The sequence below is a fragment of the Pituophis catenifer genome, unplaced genomic scaffold, assembly GCF_029215685.1.
Source record: "Pituophis catenifer annectens isolate HBS135680 unplaced genomic scaffold, rPitCat1.0.hap2 SCAF_1, whole genome shotgun sequence".
Classification (NCBI taxonomy): domain Eukaryota; kingdom Metazoa; phylum Chordata; class Lepidosauria; order Squamata; family Colubridae; genus Pituophis; species Pituophis catenifer.
The window spans coordinates 318,924,237-318,944,535 of NW_027256881.1; the positions used below are offsets into that span (position 1 = coordinate 318,924,237).

At 36.7% G+C, this 20,299-nt stretch overlaps 1 protein-coding gene across 1 annotated transcript in view; it reads right to left on the reverse strand.

Annotated features, from left to right (window-relative positions):
• SYNE2 (spectrin repeat containing nuclear envelope protein 2) overlaps window positions 1–20,299 on the reverse strand; it is a 206,446-nt gene that overhangs the window by 151,202 nt on the left and 34,945 nt on the right. The window contains exons 13-25 of the mRNA XM_070942446.1: window positions 20,116–20,272; window positions 18,714–18,810; window positions 17,393–17,580; window positions 17,138–17,302; window positions 15,848–15,976; window positions 12,638–12,811; window positions 10,543–10,677; window positions 8,063–8,218; window positions 6,808–7,025; window positions 6,066–6,129; window positions 4,343–4,461; window positions 3,559–3,682; window positions 2,701–2,837 (exon numbers count right to left, since the gene is read on the reverse strand). Of these exons, the coding sequence (XP_070798547.1) occupies window positions 2,701–2,837; window positions 3,559–3,682; window positions 4,343–4,461; window positions 6,066–6,129; window positions 6,808–7,025; window positions 8,063–8,218; window positions 10,543–10,677; window positions 12,638–12,811; window positions 15,848–15,976; window positions 17,138–17,302; window positions 17,393–17,580; window positions 18,714–18,810; window positions 20,116–20,272 (1,863 nt within the window). The remainder of the gene's footprint in view (window positions 1–2,700; window positions 2,838–3,558; window positions 3,683–4,342; window positions 4,462–6,065; window positions 6,130–6,807; window positions 7,026–8,062; window positions 8,219–10,542; window positions 10,678–12,637; window positions 12,812–15,847; window positions 15,977–17,137; window positions 17,303–17,392; window positions 17,581–18,713; window positions 18,811–20,115; window positions 20,273–20,299) is intronic.

Consider the following 20,299-nt stretch of genomic DNA (forward strand, 5'->3'; position numbering starts at 1 on the left):
AGATGACTCAAGAAACTACAAAAACAGAAGCAGTGGGAGGAGCAAGACCAAAAAGTAAAATGCATGGAGATTTCCAGCAGATGCTCCAAAAGCTTCAGGCGGCCAGGAATGGCAACTAGATTTCTGACTTGGAATGTTAATGGCTTAAATTCACCACAAAAGAGGAGAAAAATATTTCATTATTTGAAACAGTTTAAAAATGATGTAATCTGTTTACAAGAGACTCATATTAGAAGTAAAGATCAAAAATATTTAATAAATGCAAGGTTAGGTATACATTTTGTTGCATCTGCTCCTGAGAAGAAGAATGGTATAGTTATATACCTAAAAAAAGACTTAATTGCCCAATTAATTGAAGCAGATGATCAAGGAAGATTTATAGCAATTGAACTTTTAATAAAAGGAGAAAAAATACTTTTAATTGGAGTATATGCACCAAACCAACAACAGGAAAACTTTTATAAACTTTTACATTCCAAGTTACTACAATGGGATTACAAATCATGCATTTTATTGGGCGATTGGAATGGAGTTTTGGACACTAAAAAAGATAAGAAGGGGCTCTTGCAAAATATCTCAACGCGTGCTAGATTGCCAAAATCGTTTTTTTAAATGATGGATGATATGGAGTTGAGAGATATCTGGAGAGAGTGGAACTCTGAAGAAAAAGACTTTACTTTTTTCTCTGATAGACATCAGTCTTTCTCTAGGATTGATTTCATATTAATTACTAATGATCTTTTTTCTAGGGTGAAGAAGACGAAGATCTGCCCAAGAGTTTTAACGGATCATAGTCCAGTTTGGATGGAATTTGAGTATGGAATGGGATTTAAGAGGTCTTGGAGGTTAAATGAAAATCTGTTTAGATATGAGGAAAATGTAAAAGAATGCAAAAAATTTATGAAATAATTTTTTATTATAAATATGCATAAGGGTACATCTATGGAAATGGTTTGGGATGCAAGTAAAGCATATATGAGAGGTATTTTGATATATTTGAATAATAAACATAGACGTAAACAGGAAAAAAAGGAAGATTTAGAAGAGGAAATTTAAAAAAAAAGAACAAGCTTTGATATTGAACCCAGCAGACAAGAAAATAAAAGATATATGATAAGAAAGTGGATAAGACTTTTAAAAGTCACATATTAAGGAATGCTTTATTGCGTGTCTGGAAAAAGTATAAGTATAAATTAAACAAGAAGTTACCAATGTGGGCAATACCCAGACACGCGATAGAGAATATAAGTGTAGAGCAAGAACAAGATGTGATTACATACAAAGAGCTTCTTAACAAGGAAAGAGGTATACTACAACTAAAATCTTTGAATCAACTAAGAGAAGAAAGGATAATTCAAACATGGTTTCAATATGTACAGTTGCAAGCTAGATGGAGAGAAGATCAGAAAATTGGTATTTTGCAAAATGAGGAGAACTTGGTAAAACAGATTAGAGATCAAAGTCAAATGCATATAAAAAGGTTGTATAATGCATTGGTAGAAATAGATTCAGAAACGGAGTTAGTTAAGGACTGTATGATAAAGTGGGCACAAAATATTGAAGAACCAATAATGATGGAAACGTGGGGAAAAATATGAGTTAGAAATGTGAAGTTTACGCAAGCCCAAAACTTAAGAGAGAATTTTTATAAAATGTTTTATGGATGGTATCTAGATCCTAAAAAGCTAGCCTGTATGTATCCAAGTGTGCAACCCAAGTGTTGGAGATGTGAATGCGATGATGCCACGTATTATCATATATGGTGGACATGTAAAAAAATTAAGGCATTTTGGATAAAAATATGGTGGATTATTCAAAATATTCTCAAAAAGAAGATAAAATTTACTCCACAGTTCTTCTTGTTAGGTATCATTACAGATTGTACTGTTATAGAGACTAAGATGATTTTAAATTTAATAACAGCAGCCACACTTTTGGTGGCGCAGTATTGGAAGAAGGAAGACTTGCCTACTATTGAAGAATGGACACTAAAAGTAGTGAACTTAGCAGAGATGGCCAAAATTTCAGTGTATTTGAAGGACCATCCAAATGAAAGATATATATCGGAATGGAGAAGATGGATTGACTATATTCAAAACAAATATCGGACTAAAAAGCTTCAAATAGCTTATGAATGAAATCAACTTTTTCTTTTTCAATTATGCTTTGTTAGTTGAAAGGGGAGTTAAAGAGCAAGAGGGAATTAAGAGCCTACAGAAAGTTAGCATATTTTAGTTTATGTTTGTTAAATGTTATACCCTATATTTGCTTTGGGAAGTCCGGGGTGGGGGGAGGGGGGTGGGAGGGAGAGGGAAGATGGGGGATGGGTGGTGGGTGGAGGAGAGAAGGGGGGAGGAGGGATGGAGAAAAATTGTTGTAATATTTGATAAAACTTTTTAATAAAAAAAAATTGAGACCTTCCTAGAAATCAATCCAGATTGCACATTATAACTTCTTCTCACTTTCTGTGGTCTCAGTCCATAAGGAGTACAAGCCATCCCCTCTTCACATGAACAGCTGAATACTTAAGAGGCAATCTGTAAGATGAACTAACTTTCCCCATCTCTCACACCATCTGATAAGTCAGACTGGTTCAGAACAGGGCATCACTGATTTTTTGAAGACAAAATCTATGTGTGCTTCCCTTATGTCCAGTCAATTAGCCCACTGCTTCTTCAAATTTTAATTTGCCAACTGTACCTTTTATCTAAAGCAAACTGAAGCTCATCCCATTCTTTGTGCAAATCTTCCAAGTCCATCTCACATGAGAACTTCACTAACTGTGAAGCCAAAGAATCAAACAGCTTCCAGGAAGAATCACCTTTGCTATCTAAAGCCTGAAATAAAATGTTTAAATATTAATGGTGTCCTATAATTTTTGAAATAACAGTCAGATTTATAAACACAAAAACAGAAATAATGTTCAACTATGCCTTTTTCCACAGTTTACCATAGTGTGTTAACTGAGACAAAGCACAACCAGTTCATCTATTGATTATAATACATTCACATAAATTCTAATTGGAATATTAATAATTTAATTAATTTAATAATTAAAATCAATTAGTTTAAATTTAATAATTTAATTATTAAAATTAATTCATTTGTCAATTTCTCTGCATAGGAACCTAATGAATGATACATAATACCCCAAGATAATGTTTTGTGCTTGTATGTAGCAAATTGCATTGTGACATTCTTTGGCATCAGTCAAACTTCCTGTCTTACCAGTTTAATCTTTTTTTAAAATAGATGAAGTTAATAACAGGATATAAACCAAAGCATCAGCCTCAAGCAGAATCTTATATTAACACTGCTACTGGGTCTCTCTGTGGCCCCTGAGTCATTGTCAGAAACTTAAATGGAGGTAGTTGTATCGTACGTAGGCTGTTTGTCCTCTGGTTTACAGGTATTTTGTAACTGGCTCCACCTGACCTAATAACCATTTCATGAACACGTCCATTATATTCTCTCAAAATTCCAAACATAGTCACTTGTGCTAAATGTCTGAGGAACCCTGACTTAATAGACAATTTAGGAAACCATCTGAACACTTACTTCCAGTATTTGCAATTTCTTCTGAAGGGAAGAAATGTTTCTCACATCATCAATTAAAGACGGAGTTATAGTGTCCCTGATGTTCTTTAGGTGAAGCTTCAGATTATGTCTTGCTATGTCATAGCTAAGAGAAAACATGATATTATTAGTAATATTATGCAAAATTGGACATGAACACAAGATTTCAGTTCCTTCTAATGCTGCCTTCTCCTCATCTTCATGAAATAATACAACCGTTTGTTTCCTATTGCTTTACTTTCTCATTTCTTCTATCAGCCATCTTGATTTATATAATAATCTTCTTACTTGTATATCCTAAATGAATGGGGTTTTTTTTATGTTTAAGTTTATTTTCTGGCCAGAGGCCACAAAAACCATGCACAAAAAGAAGCAAATTCTTAAATTAAATGTTCAGCATGCAAGTAAGCAAATCCAACCAGGAGAGATCTGATTTCTGAGGTTGAGGAAGGAACACTGGAGATTTCTTAAAGGGGGACAAAGCAAGGCACTTCACTCAATTGGAACAGCCCTAGCCTATTTCAAGACCAAATGATTGTGAAATCTAAAATAATTATTCAGACTAGTCCAAAGAGAAAAAATTGAGGAAAATGCATTTTATGTTACTTTTTATAATAATTCTAGGACTGGAATCTGACAGATTAAAACAAGGTAAACCAGTTTGAAGATTCAGCTTTATTTTTTAAAAAAGAGGTTTGCAACTTTATTCCAGATATTTCTGGCAAATACCATTTCTTGTCATTCAATATTTAACAGTGAAATATACCTTTCTTTTAATTTTTTTAAGGCCACGTCTCCATCACTTTCCAACTTTTCTGCATGGTGTCTGCCATTTTGAAATTCTTTTTCTGGTTCCAAATTTATACAAGAAACATCTTCTGAATCCTAAAAATATAACCAAAATAGTTAAATAATTGTAATATATAATATCCATAAAATAATTATGTAGATTCAATGGAATGAGACTGTTAATTTTCCATATAAAAGAAATCTCACCCCCAAAATTAAAGACTTCGCTTAAAAAGACTGAAGGTTATAAAGCCACAAGGAAAATTATTTCACAGATTTATTTTATCCTAATTCAGGACATTTTATGTGAAAAATTGGGACATTAAACATTTATGTTTTCCCATTCGTGTTGATAAAGAGGAACTTTCCATATGCATAAAGGCTGCATTCAGCCATATCTAAAGCCAAATGTCCTTATCACAGTAATTTTTTCCTTATATTAGGAATGGTAAAATAGTAAAATGTGCTCTGATTAGAAAATTCATGTTTTACAGAATACAGATCTAAAATGTTTATAGAAGGCAGTTTTTAAATCAATCTGAATTTTCAAATAAGCATCTGAGATTTGTTCCCTGGTTTACCAGTCAGAATTATGAAAGTGGCAAATACTATTCCTCACAATTTCTTTTAGACAGAATAAATACATGACTATGCAGAATAAGTAAATTTGGCTATATATTTTTATTCAAAACTATTATCAGTGGGGTGTTTTTTTTGTTTTGTTTTGTTTTGTTTTGTTTTTTTGTTAATACTAATGGGAACTTCCAAGGTATTTTTAAATTAGTTTTATCCAGACATGGATTTCCGAGGCTGTCAAGGGAATAACTTATGCCTGATTTCAGGAAGGATTATAACTTTTTTCTGCTTCTTTTAAAAAGTTGCAATACAGGAAAACCATTATTTGAAAGGCCTTGGTGCAGCGGACTTCGCATGCAAAGGATAAAATTTCACTGCAACTTATGTCATCTGAATCATAATGCTATGAGGTAATGGTGTTGAACCTGTAGGCATGTCTCTGACTTTCACTGCCTTCTCACTCCATTCACTGTCCCCATATCCAGCTGTATCCATGTGCTATCCAACAGGTCTGAAGTGTCCAAGCAAAACATCTTTGTCAGTAAGATAGAACTTTCAGGCAGAAGAGACCTACAACCTACGCCCAGTATTTTTCAATCTTGGCAACTTGAAGATGTGTGGACTTCAAGTGGCTAAGATTGAAAAAGAATGGCTTAACCAGCTCCATTTTGGAAGCCCAAGGAATTAGAACTCAAGATAAAAGTCAGTAGGTGATGATGTAGAAGCGATGCAACAGAGTGTTTGTATCTGAGGAGGATGCAGGGTAGCTGCTTATTATAGAATAACAATTTGTATTAAAAGTCTTGATATCAAAAGGTATTAATGAATTAATAGCATGAATGTTATGGTATACTAAACAGGCCTTATAATCACCAGTGGAGAAAAATCTTGTGCAAAGAAGGGCAAATTCTACAGCATCTTATGAATTTCAGGTTTCTACTATGTGGCTCTGTGATCCATGTAAGACTATTTTTCAGGTTGTCACATAATAACAAATAGGCATTGATCTACAGATGTTTATCTGCATACATCAGTCTTCATCAACCAGTTGAAATACAACTCTCCAAACTCAGTTTTGGATTAGGGAAGGCTGATCTACATGAAGATTAAAATGTGAGTCTTACCTTTTCAGCTTCAGGATTCTGAGATGATACCTTCTCTTCATTGACTGACGCAGGTGTAAACTCTCTGAATTTTAAAATGAAATAACATCAGGGCAAAGCAATGAAAAATACATCTTAACACTGAAAAAAGAAAAGAAAAGCACCATCCCAATTCTATTTAATGTTACTGAGAAAATAATTCAAAGTTTCCCAAACTTCATTTCTTGTCTTCTTCCCTCTCATCTCCACCCTGGCTCTTCCTTGGAATTAAAATGCAACATGTTCTATACATATATCACAAACAATAGCATCTGCGGAGACTTACTATTTTCATTGCAATGATGAAAACAAAATTACAACATTGTACTATAAGTTCTGTCCTTTTTGGACACATGTGATACTGTAATGCATGTAAAAAATGGTTGGAGCTGGTGACATAAAATCACCCCACTGCTGTTCTTAGTCTTTTTTTGCTTCCCCCAATGTCCCCCTTTCAGAAAAAGTACTTTAATTTCAGGGCTAATTTACACATAATGGTAAGTTATAAGCTTCTTCCTCAAAATAGCTTACCACACTAACTTTTTGCAAAATGTCTGGTTTTAATTTACAGAATAATGAAATCCATTACTCCAGCCATGAAATGAGGGACAGTCAAAGGTGTGAAATAGTTAAGAATCTCTCACAAAAGCAATTTTATTTGATGCTAAACCAACTATAAGTGCCCCCATGCCACAGTTCTACACTGATTATTGAAAATACCCACCCTTTCTCAGATGAATGGTCATCGCCAGTTCTAGATACCAGCTCATTGTAAATAGTTGCTGCGCATTTTTGAAGTTCTTTTTTCTTTTGCTCATATTCTGCAATTGGCAGCTTTATTTTGGACTCCTTTTCCACTTTGGTTATTTTGTCACTCATCGTTTTCAAAGCTTGTAAACAAGTGTTAAGCTCACCCAGGCTACCTTGCTGAGAAAAGAAGGCCTAAATGGATACAGAAATGCAGATACACCCATCTTGAGTTCTCCAAGTCCTTATTAACTGACAATTGAAACCATCTGCACTAGTCCCATAAAACTCTTAATGGCAGTCCCACAAACACATTTAAACGTAACCTAATCAATCATATTCTTGAAGCATCATGGCTATGGTAACACTATGGATAAGGAATGTCTGAAATTCATAAGCCAGAGGGCCGACCTGTTAAGATATTCAATTGTCATTGTTGATATGAAGTTGAGCTCTTTGCTCCATTAAATAACCAGACAATATGGTGCTACAAATTCAATATCCAAAGGTGCCTTTGAGCAGGAATCTCCAACCTTGGCAACTTTAAGCCTAGAGGACTTCAACTCCCAGAACTCCCCCGCCAGCTGGCGGGGGAGTTCTGAGAGTTGAAATCCTCCAGCCTTAAAGTTGCCAAGGTTGGAGACCTCTGCCTTGGAGTATGCAACAGGGCAAATATAACATCTGTCTGCCACACTTCAAAAAAGGGACATGCTCCAAGGCACTTTTTTTGCAGGGGGGAGGGAAGTCCAAAGCACTGGACAGCCAAATAGCAGAGAAAGAACTAAAAAGATCAGAATATTTATCCAGTTACTGTTCACCAGTAATTTACCTCACAGGTACCATGTTGGATTTTTTAAAAAATCCTTGCTTACTATAGACAGGCAGCATATATGCACACTTTCAGCTCAGGTACATAGATTCTACTGAACTAGTAGATTATAATTATTTCAGTTTGGGACATGCAGCGAACCATCTTAGTAAACACATCATTGCATCGTTATATTACAGCATCATTCAGTTTTACATTGTTTCCCAGCGGACAATTCCAGTTTGCGTTCTTGGCCTCTCCCAGTGACAATGATGTCAGGAAACAGAGTGAAAGAAAATCTCTTGTGGCATTGAGATATCGGGGAACCATAATTGTAATTCTGACCCATTACATGGTGGCTTGTAAAATAATAATAATAAAAAATGTCTGAGAAACAAAAGAGAATGCCAGTTTTATATGGTACCTCGTGCTCCTCAATAAGTCCTTTGGTTTTCCCAGCATTGAGCAGTTTCTTCTCTTTATTTATCTGCTTATTAAGGTTTGAAAAAGTCTTATTGAACTTCTCTCTTTCAATTTTCAATTTCAGGTGAATATAGGACATGATTTCACAGCGAGCAGCCTGCAAAAGAGATGGCCAAATCCAAACATTCATTTTAAGCACCAAGGGAAGTATTTCAAATCAAAATCTTGTTCTAAAATCAGAATAACATTTTAGCTTCAGAATAACCCTGCAAGCTATGTGTCTGTTCATTACAATCTTCCTGAGTTTCCACTCAAGGCAGTTAACAGTAAAATAAACATAAAAGTTGTAATTAAAAGATTAAAGTTCATCCAGAGGATATGTAGATAAGAGAGAGAATATAGAAGGGTTCACAAAATACTCCTCTACATATTTGTTTGTATATTTAGGCACTTTCCTTCATTACAAATGTCTATAGCCGTGATGGCGAACCTGTGGCACGCGTAGCCATATCAGTGGGCATGCCAGCTCAGCTCCGATGCACATGCGCACATGTGCACACTGGCCAGCTGATTTTCAGGCCTTCTGGGCCCACCAGAAGTAGGGAAACAGGCTGTTTCCTGCTTCCAGAGGGCCTGGGGGGGGGAGAAGGCCCATTTTTCTTTCTCACCTGGCTTCAGATCCCCTCTATGCATCTGGAGAGGGTGAAAAAAATTTTTGCTGTCCCTCCTAGAGAGGGTCTGAAGGCTGAGGACAGCAAAAAAGTCACTTCCTGTCAAACTGGAAGTTGGGAAATGTGCCATTTCAGGCCTCCGGGGGGGGCTGTTTTCACCCTCCCCAGATGCATACAGGGGATCTGGAGCCAGGTAAGAAAGAAAAATGGGCCTACCTGGCCGTCGCATGTCAGGAGCGGGGGTGGGAGGGGGTTGCGCATGCATGCACAGGGCGGGGCGCATAGAATTATGGGTGTGGGCATGAGTGCATGCAAACCTCCCCCGCCCCGCTCCCTGGCACGCGATGGCAAAAAGGTTAGCCATCACTGGTCTATAGTGATTAACATTGAAAACTAAGTGAACAAATAAAACATTGAGAACTATAGCAATCTATTAATACAACCATATCATATGCCATATTTATCCAACATTTATAAACTGTTAATATGTCACTCCAGTGGTGGGTTGCCCCCGGGTTGGACTGGTTCACAAGAACTGGTAGTAAAACTAGCGGGAGGCTCCGCCCATTGCCCTAGATGTCATCATAGGCAATCTGCACAGAAGCTTGGTGCGTGCGCAAGCGAAGCAAACACGTGCACGCGATCCTGTTGCAAACCAATAGTAAAGGTAAGTAGAACCCACCCCAGTCAACTCCATTTACAATTTTGTTGAAAATGGAAGCAAGTTAAAACATGATTATATGAAAAATACAGATGAAAATATAGAATAGAAAATAAATTAGCAGAGAGAGCTCATTCTGGTAGAGATGAGTTCCCTGAGGATGGGCTCCAGCATGAGTTTAGTTGGAAGACTAAACCTCTGTTTCCGGTGACTGACCCAGATTGGATCCTAAGAGCTCACTGTCTATTTCATAACACAAAGGGAGAAATCCTTCATGGAATTTTGTAAAATTTGTAATAACCTGTAAGCCACCCAGAGTCATTTTGCAGGGGAGATGGGCAGCACAAAAATTTAATAAATAAAAAAAATTTGGATGCAGTCACTGAAAAGGCTCTGTCTTAAACTTCTGCCAAGTATATATCAGCCCATTTTTACATGATGCATGAACGTACACACGCTTTCAATGAATCTCCTGGCAATGTACATCAAAATCCTTGCACAAGATCAGCAAAAAGAATGCATTATGTATTCTTGATACCAGCCAAAATCCCCAAATGAAGAAGCTGTAGTAGTAATGGAGAGCCACAAGATTTTGAATCTAGGTCTAGATGTGCAACAGACTCACATCCTCTATACCAGGGGTCCCCAACCCCTGGGCCACAGCCCACTACCGTATCATGGTCTATTCAGAACTGGGCCACGCAAGTCGCTGGCCGGCATGCGTGCACATGCAACTCAACTTGCGCAAGCAGCAGGCTGGCAGGCATTTGTGTGCATGCGCACCTCTCACACAAGTCAAGCTGTGTACGTGTATCCGAGCCGGCCAGTCATGGGGCCACCATGCCAGTCATGCAGCCCAGTTCACCTCTCTTTCTGCCCCCCCACAGCTGTTCTATACAGTTACTGTAAATATGGAGAAAGTTCTGGTAACCACATAATAGTAACTTGTCCATCATTACTTAGTGGAACTAATTTATTGAGACATGTCTTCAGCCTAGGTCTCTTTGGATGAAGCTAATAATTCTCACCATTATATCATTCATGCTGCAGCAAAAAAAAAAAATATCCTGCAAACATTTCATGTAAATATTAAATGATCAAGTGGCTTCTTCTTGATTAAAATATCTATTTCCAAGCACATTTTCTCACCTCCCATCTCTCACAAACATCTTTGCTCCTTTCCTCCACCAGTGCCTTTTCATGAGCCGATAAAATGCTTTTCAGTTGTTCTGCTGCTTTCAAAAACTTGCTAAGAATGTTAGTATCCAAGATGCTAAAAGCCTCCTGGAAGAAAATGACATAAAATTGCAGAATGATAATCAAAACAGCAACCTCCCCCCCCCACGCCCCAAAGTAGATGCATGCAAGGTGATATAAGGGTCCTCCCCATTCCAATAGAATTATAGCTTAAAAGAAGATTTGCTGGACATGGAAGGACAGCATTTGAAATAACATGCTTGAAACCACTGACAGTACAAGAACAGCTCATCTAATGTGCATTCACTGCATTCATGCTGGCTTGGGGAATTCTGGGAGTTGAAGTCCACACATTTTTTTTTTAATTTTTAATTTTTATTTTTAATTTTTAATTTTTTAATTTGATTTATATGCCGCCCTTCTCCGGAGACTCAGGGCGGCTTACAATGTGCTCAGCGATAGCCTTCATCCTTTTGTATATTTATACAAAGTCAGCTTATTGCCCCCACAACTGGGTCCTCAATTTACCTACCTTAGAAAGGATGGAAGGCTGAGTCAACCCTGAGCCTTGGCGAGATTCGAACCTGCAGTAATTGCAGGCAGCTGGTCTTAATAACCAGCTTAATAACAGGGTGCCTTAGACCACTGTACTACCAAGGCTCTTACTTTTTTAAAGTTGCCAAGGTTGAGAAACACTGAGTAGCTTTTGTAGCCCTAACATGAAGATAGGGCCCATCACAGACCTGGTTTGTGTATCTTTCCTAGGTTCTCTGGTCTCATTAGTTTGAAGCCCTGTTACTATCCCTTCCTATTAGATCTTTGATATAACTCTGGGGCACTGCATAGGGAAATTACAAGTATCTCCATTCTGCCGTGTGCTGATCTCAGTCCCACAGCCCTCACTAGATAAGACCAGCAGGTGTGGCTACTGGATTCCTAAGTTAAACACTCATGTATATTTGTTTGTTTACAAATATTAGTTGCAGCTTCCTACCAAGAAGCTGCATCCCTAGGGGACATGCCATCATATTTAGAATAGAATAGAATAACACAGTTGGAAGGGACCTTCGAAGTCTTCTAGTCCAAACCCCTGCTTAGGCAGGAAATTAGAGTAGGGTAGGGTAGGGTAGGGTAGGGTAGGGTAGGGTAGGGTGGGGTGGGGTGGGGTGGGGTGGGGTGGGTGGAGTGGAGTGGAGTGGAGTGGAATAGAATCAATTATTTCATTTACTTTACAATATTTCAATTACTTTACAATCGAAAGCAGAAGGAAAATAGGGAAGGGACAGGCACTGCTGTTCCTTTTTTAAAAAAAAGATACAAGTAATACATTATATTATTTGGGTACAGCGGTATCTATACATATGAACTAGAGATGATTAACGCTATGATGATTTAGACAATTTAAAATTTTACAGATAAGGAAGACTTTATATCAATATTAACTGTGGTTTCTAAATTGTAACTGTTAATAAACATAAGGTTGCTGTTTTTTGTTAACAGGTGGTTAATCTATGGCAGCAAAAAATCAGGGGTCTAGTAATATCTTTTCCAGCCAATGCAGGAGTTGCAGCTCACAAAGGCTTATGCCTTTTAATAAAATGTGTTAACTGAAAAATGTGCTTTCAGACTTGATTTGGAGACATCACTTTGGTGTTTTTCACAGTCCAGATTATTTATGTCAGAGATGTACAATTCCCATCAATTCAAATACTGCACCACATTTTGCATAATATTTTGAGGACCTCATTCCAAAAATACACAGGGCCAAACTTGTTTTGGGAGTTGGTTTTAGCAGGTAAAATGGATGCCTTAAGCATTTACAAGATTTAAAGAATCCATTAAACCTCTAAAATGTTGACAGAGCTCAAGCTATCATAAAAGGAACACTGGTAGAGCATACTTTTTTTTTTTTAACTTCTGCCTGGAAACATCCTTAACATGTATTTTAAAGCTCACATAGTATCCATTTTTGTTTTTCATGTATGACAACCACAGTATTCTGCCCTTCAGGCTGCTTATTAAGCAGTGGTATCATGGATTAACTCACTTCGTATTTTGAATGTGGTTCTTCAGGAATTGTATTTTGGCCTACAAGATGCACAGCTTTTAGAACAATTGTTTCAAGTTCCTTGTGAGCTTTTTCAAAGTTTAGCTTGTCCTCATCTTCTGAGAAGAACTCATCTGGTGTACATGGATCTGTCTGAAGGCTAATAGGAGCAATCTAGGAAGAAAAATCATAGGAAAAAAACATCATGTAGTCTTACCATGTATCCACCATCATCAAAAGGCCTGTGGTTCATCTTTTCCTATTACTCAATTGTTAAGAGACTTCAGGTGGAAGATGGAAAACTTACTGTCTGAACTTTCTGTAAACTTATATTGACTGCATACAAAAAATCTTTTTTCTGGAGCTGGAATAATCCCAATGATCATTATCAAAATACAAACAATTATGGGAAGATGTATACATTTCAGGATTGTGTACATTTCTGTAATTCATTCTCTTATAGGACTGCATTAAAAATTTTCTTTATGAATCTGATCCTCTTAAAAACTAGAAAATGGAAAAGATAAATATAAGACATAGATAATATAGCACGAGATATAGCTGCAAAAAAGGTAAATTCAATTTTAAGTTTCGTAAACAGAAGTACCATTTCTAAATGGTGAAATCATCCCATTATATTCTTTTTTGATCAGACCTCCACATCAAGTACTGCATCAAGTTCTAGCTACTTACTTTAGGGAGGATTCAGAGAAAATTGAAAAATGTTCAACTAGGGGCAATGAAGATGGTAGGAGAATAGAAACTGTTATGAAGAGGGATTGAAGGAACTGGGTATGCTTATCCTTCAGAAAAGATAGATGAGGGAGAATAAGATGACACCCTTCAAATACTTAAAAGGATATCTCTCAGAATAAGGTCAAGACCTCCTATCTCTCACTCACTCCATTCTCACTCACTGCAGAATATGAAATAATGGACTTCAGTTACAGGAAGAGAGATTATAGTTGATATTTTTTTAAAAAAAAAATTAAGTCATGAATATCCATACACTGTATGCAAATGTTGGAAAAAGCTGTGAGAGATGGTGTCTATGGAAGGGGAGCTAGGGTGATGGATTACAGTGAGGCAGCCATTTCCCAGCAGGTGGGCACATATTCCTGAAGGCTTGGGGGGGAGACAAGAGACAGCCCAACCCAGACCTGGATTGGAGACAAGTAAGAGTTCGGACAGCCACTCCCTAAAATCTCCCAGGGTAAGAGAAGTAAGGATTTAGTTTGGCAAGATTTCTTCCACTGCATGTAAACAAATAAAGTCCTGAACTCTACAGTAGTGGCCAAAGTTGTGGAAACCTTTTGGGAAAAGTGTATTTTTGGGTTTGATGGCTAATAACACCACTTTTTTGGGGGAGTTTCAAGATAATCATATTTTACAGCTGGAATAGCCTGGGAATAGCCCAAACCTTAACCCAATTGAAAATCTATGGAGCCGACTAAAGAAACTTGGTACTTGGAAGTGACTCACAATAACACCCAGTTAATAGAAGCAATCATTCAATCTTGGTTTCACATTATAACAGCTGCAGGACTAAAAGACCTGGTTCACTCCATGGGAAGATGTTGTAAGGCCTTAATTCATTGCAAAGGTTACCCAACTAAGTATTAACTGATGTGATAATTTTTGTATATCTCATTTTTTCTACGTGTTTCACTTTTCTTCTTTATACTGTAACTACTATTCTAATAGCAAGTCCTTCATAAAAGTTATTGCATTACATTCTTGATTAAATTATCTTTCCTTTGATATATAATTTTATGGTACTACTTCCAAAAAAAGCAGTGTTATTAGATAGTTTTAGAAAATACACTTTTCCCAAAAGGTTTCCATAATTTTGGCCACTACTGTAGATGGATTGTTCCATGTTGTTTTTGGGCTTAGCCTAACAAGAAAGCTTTGGAAAGCATTTTCCAATAAGATACTATTAGAAGTCTATGCAAGCCTGTATTCTGGGTAACTGAATTTTAGAACTCCCCAAAGTGGGCTTGAATCAAGCTGACCAAGCCAAATAGGTAAGCAATAGCCCAGGAAATATAAGTGCTCTGTCTATTGTATGTAAGCAAATAAAGAACTGAACTCTGGATTGTTGTTCCTGGATGACAAAAGCCTGACAAGAGCCTAGAAACTTTAGCAGAAACTTCTGCAGGGAAGGTTTAAAAGTCAAGATGGCAACTCCAACTGTGAGATTGAAGCCTTGGTCCCTTTTATGTGGGTGACACAAACAAAATAGGAGGGAGCTTCAATTATGCGGCCACGCCTGGCAGCATAATGTTTTTGACAGATCCTCTCCAGAAATACACCTGACCCTAAGTCAAACATTGGTCAATATGACTCATACTATACTTCTTAGATATTACAAAAACACAAACCAAGCCATATTGGGCTAGACCAAAGTTTAATATTCTGTTTCTCACAATGGTAAACCAGATTTCCCTGGGGTGGAGGAAGAAGAGAAGGAGGAGACTGAGGGACTAATTCTGCCTAAGAACAAATACATACAAAGCCAGAATTGAGAAGACAGCAACAGATAGCAAATGCCACCTATGCAAAGAAGCTGAAGAAAACAGTGGACCACCTGGAGAGTTGCAGCAAGAAGATCCCAAACAAGCAAAGGTAGTACCAATAGTAATAGGGGTCTTGGGTGCAATCCCAAAAACAACCGGGGTACCATTTGAACACCATAGGCAGGGACAAATTCGCCATCAGTTAATTGCAAAAGGCAGCTTTACTGGGAACAGTTTACATCCTGTGATGATATCTGTAACACCATCAAACATCCAGATCTGCCTATCCCAGTTCCTTGGAAAGGACTCGATGGGTAGACAAAAATGCCAAACCCAATCTGAATATCTGGCTGACTACGATGAACCCTAATAATAATAATAAATTTCTTTCTACTATTGTTCCCCAGCTATTAGTAATTTGAAAACAGCATACAGTTGGCCATGTGTTGCAACCATAAGAGGATTAGTAACTGCCCAGTACAAGTATGGGTAGTCCTTTTAGATGGGTAGTCCTAAACCAATACATCTGCAGATCTGAAAGCAGGATTACAGGAGTGGTTTTTCCCTCCCAGCAAATGCACAGAAACTATATCGCCTGTAATGAGTGGCAAAAATAGAGATTTGGTTCAGAATGCAGCAAATAAGGCAAGTAAAAAATTCCAGTTTATATATAAAGTAGCAGATTCTTTACCTCTGCCTTTTCAAAGCACATTTTAGGAAGCTCTTTTGAGGGTTCCACTGGATTGTTAAACACATCTGGATTGAATTTTTTAGAAGTCTCAACATTTCCATTATTATCTGTTACTAACATCATTTCTTCCTCTTGCATCCTCAACAATTTCATTTCCTACAAACATCAAGCAACATTTATTTTAATCCCCAAATTTGCTATTTGGACTTTGATGTCTTTATTCTATGTATGTGTTTGTATTAATGAAAGTCATCCAAGAATCTTCAAATGTGATACTTTTAATTGATTTTCTCAATTAGTACAATAAAATAATAACTATTATGAATGGGTGGTATTCTTGTATAGACTTGGGAGTTTTAAAAATGTGGCAATATCAACATATATCAAGGTCTTTTTGCCATGCTTTAAAAAAAATATACTAATTAAGAATATTTCATGCATACAAGAAAGTAGGTCTATTAAGGCTTATGACACAATAAATCTCTTGTGTTACTAATTTATTACAAAACCATCAATGACTTTTGAAGACTTTAATTGATAGGTCATATGCAAATTCCATTTCTGTAAAACGGATAAATGCAGTGTAAGAAAACCTTGAGATTAGTCCCTATGCCACTGAATTCTAATTTAACTTGATAGATAGAAAGAAAATAAATAAATACAGAAGGAATAATATTATTCACTGCAATATTACTTAATATTAAAATTAAAGGCAATTGATTATGAATGATAGGATTAAAATTGGACACATCTCATAAGCATTTATCTGGGGGAGGTTGCCTATCACTTCATTTGAGTTTTTTTCAATCCTTTCGGAAAAAACCAGGGATGAGTCTGCAGATTTAATACATAAATATATAATATGGAGCCGTGGTGGCATGGTGGTTAGAATGCAGAATTGCAGGCTTATTCACTGCTCACAGCCAGGAGTTCGATTCTGAGCTGCTCAAGGTTGACTCGGCCTTCCATCCTACCAAGGTCAGTAAAATGAGGACCCAGATTGTTGGGGGAAATATGCTGACTCTGTAAACTGCTCAGAGAGTGCTATAAAGCATTGTGGAGTGGTATATAAGTCTAACTGCTATTGCAAGTGCTATTGCTATGTAAATTTAACACTGAACTACTGGTATTGAGCTTAAATCCAAAGTGATGATATGAAACTTTTTATTCCTTCTTTTAATTTCTAACCTCACAGTACAGTGCAGTGCAGTGTTAATATTGTAACACTTCATTGTACTGTAAAGTATGACTTAATCTAATTAGGAAAGTAAAATATTTATGTCCACTCACGAACTTTGTCTTCTTTATAAGCTTAGCCCATTTTCTGTTCAATTTTTTCAATTCTCCAGAAACAGCTGATCCCACTTCTGCATTGCTGGATTCAATCAAAAAGTTTCCAGCTTCATTCAAGGAACCATGCCGTGAATTCCAGGCTGCCAAAGTTTCTGGGGAGATCTAAAGGATCATATTAAAATCCATATGATGTTTATGGTGCATCCATAATTTTCAAAACAATTTCAATAACTGGAAAAAAAATAAAAATACCTTCTTAAGATGGTCTTTTCGAGTCTCTTCCAGCCAAGGTTTTAGTAACTGGATGTTCTCCGCATAGATGGCCCAAGACGATAAAACTTTTTTTAAGGTGTCATTCACATTGTTAATGTACTCTCTGCACTTGAAAATCTGAACTTCTGTCATCTTAAACAATTTGACTGTTTCTTCAGGATCAATTTCTAAAATATTTTAAAATAATAACATCATTAACCATTTCCACAGTTAGTATACAAAGACTTTCTACTTTCCTGATTTTACAGATCAAAAATCAATATTGAAAGAGAACAACTTGCACAAGGTAAATACATTTGTCATTGGGATGAGACTCTAACATGCAATTATAATTCATTTCTTGCAATATATATATATATGAATGAACTGCAATTAAGTAAATTTGCCATAAGGATCAAGCCTTCATCCTATATTTAATGAAATTGTCTCACTTCATCTTGCCAACCATTCTTTAGTAGGCTCCCATAAAATGGAAAACATTTATGTATCTACTAACAAGGGAATAATAGGTACATAATGTATTGTTTGTTCTGTCCCAAATAGCTACCTTAAAGATGAATGAAATCTTACTAATACAGCTTAGTGGGTCATAGGGTATCAGTCACAGGTAAACAAAGTCAAGAAACAGGCATTCAGGAAGCTTGTCGGTGTTTCTTTCTTCCCTATCTTACACCAAACAAAATCATGGTGGCATTATTTAAATCATTTTTCCTGAAAATCCTTAAGAATTTAGGAATTCTTCCCATTTCCAAGACAAGGTATATATTCCGTTGTTCTCAGGAAGATGCTGAATCTATTTTGGGGCTCCAGAGAGTGCTTACATGAAATGCTTATTACTAATACAATAAAAATCACTTCATGCTAAAAATGATAACACTTGGGAGAAGGTGGGCTCATCTTTTTGAAAAGCTAAATTTCTACTTTTCTTTACCTTAGTGAGAACAAGGCCAAATATCTCGTGACAGTGCATAATAAATGCATGTTTTTGAAGGTTCAAGATTCTAGCCATTCCATTAGTTCATTTTACTTCCTTTGCTCTGTCTCTATCCAATATTCTCTATTTCATACCTAACGAACACACTTCATTTTCTTAAGATTGTTTTCAAGAAGGAAAAGGTGTCCCTGACAGTTCCTCCCCCCCTTTTTTTATATGCCCTTAAATCTTAAGTTTCTTTAAATGCATTGCTGTTAATTCATGGCTTGTGCGATTCTGGCCCTGTAACAATAATCCTTACAGACCAAGCACTGAAAATCAAGGGAACGGTGAAGCCTGGACAGAACCACTGTGATGAATTCTTACCCAAATTAGGATCTTTTATCATTTTGTTCTTCTGTGCTTCACATACTTGTAATGCAGTGTCTAGTTGACCAAGAAAACCTTTTTCTTCAATAAAATTCTGTCCCAAAATAAAATGACACATTTGTTTAAGAAATGTTTGCCGCTGTAGAGAATTAGAAGTAATTCAATTTGAGATTTACAGATTATCTGAGTTTATATGGATCAGATGAAACGGAGACAAAGTAAGGGATAAAAGTAAGGAATCTGCTGAGGTGGAGGAGGGTGAGAAAAAAAAAATTAAAATGTCCATGAGGATAACATGATGAAAGAACAAATTTAAAAAAATCCTCATCTAGCATATAGTTTGTACGAGGCATGAACTTTGAAATATGTGAGAGTCCCAGAATACATGATCTCAATTGAAATAAATTAATTTAAAGCTTTAACAAGCAGCTTTTAAAAACAACAGGACTTTATACAGGCAGTTCAAGAGTGAATAGTGTTCTCTGCCTCTCAAACCACCAACAACACTGTCAAGGTTTAGACCTTACAACATTTGGCAAGTCTTCCTACTTGGAGAAACAAATTGTGGTTTTTCTCAGCTTCTTATTAAATGTTTGTAGATTTACACTGACATCTGCTGGATGTTCGTATTAGAAGAATTAAGACTGATAAAATGAGAATTTCTGATGCAAGAAAGCTGCTTTTAAAATGGGAAAGAGATAGTTGAACTCTTCAAGGACAAAAAGCAAGCAGCTCAAAAGCTATTGACTTGAAGAGGCAGAAGGAAGGAGCCCAGTATTTAACCCTGAGCCCAGTTCATACGCATGTAGGGCAAGATTCCTATACACTGCTAGTCGCTGAACTGCTTTGTTCAAATGGGTTCTCAATACTCTGCAATGAATGTATTTATCTGAACTTCTTGGGTCTGCTGGGGGATGCATTGCTGAGAAGGAGTTTGTCATACCTATACAAAGCCTTGACAAAATATGTATTACTTATTTACAACTGCAGCTAAGATGTGGCACTTTTAACATGCTAAATCCATAATCCATATACTTGCTTAGAGCAGCCAGATGGGTGCAGTGGTTAAAGTGTTGGCCTAGAAGCCAGGAGACTGTGAGTTCTAGTCCTGCCTTATGCATGAAAACCAGCTGGATGACTTTGGGACAATCATTCTTTCTGTCAGGCAACCCACCTGGCAGGGTTATTGTTGTTGTAGGGAAATAGGAGGGGGAAGAAGTATTATTTATGTTTATGTTGCCTTGACTTAATTATAAAAGTAATAAAGGTAGGATAAAATATTTAATAAAAATTAAAACTAAAATGAATAAATAGTATGTACAGAATTTGTATGGGTGCCTTTGATTCAGCTCTTGAGTCTCTTCTGCATAGCTATCCAAGAAGCAACTATAATGCTTACATGCCAATCTAATAGCAATAACTCCACAGTCTCCTTGGTTCCAAACTTGATGTTCCAGATGTTCAGTTTAGATGTCAGTTCGTTGAAGAGAGCTGAGCTGGATGAGCAGTAGTATTCTGCAATAATGCTGAAATTTTCAAGTTGAACTTTGCTGAACCTGAAAATAAACCCAACATCTTGTCTA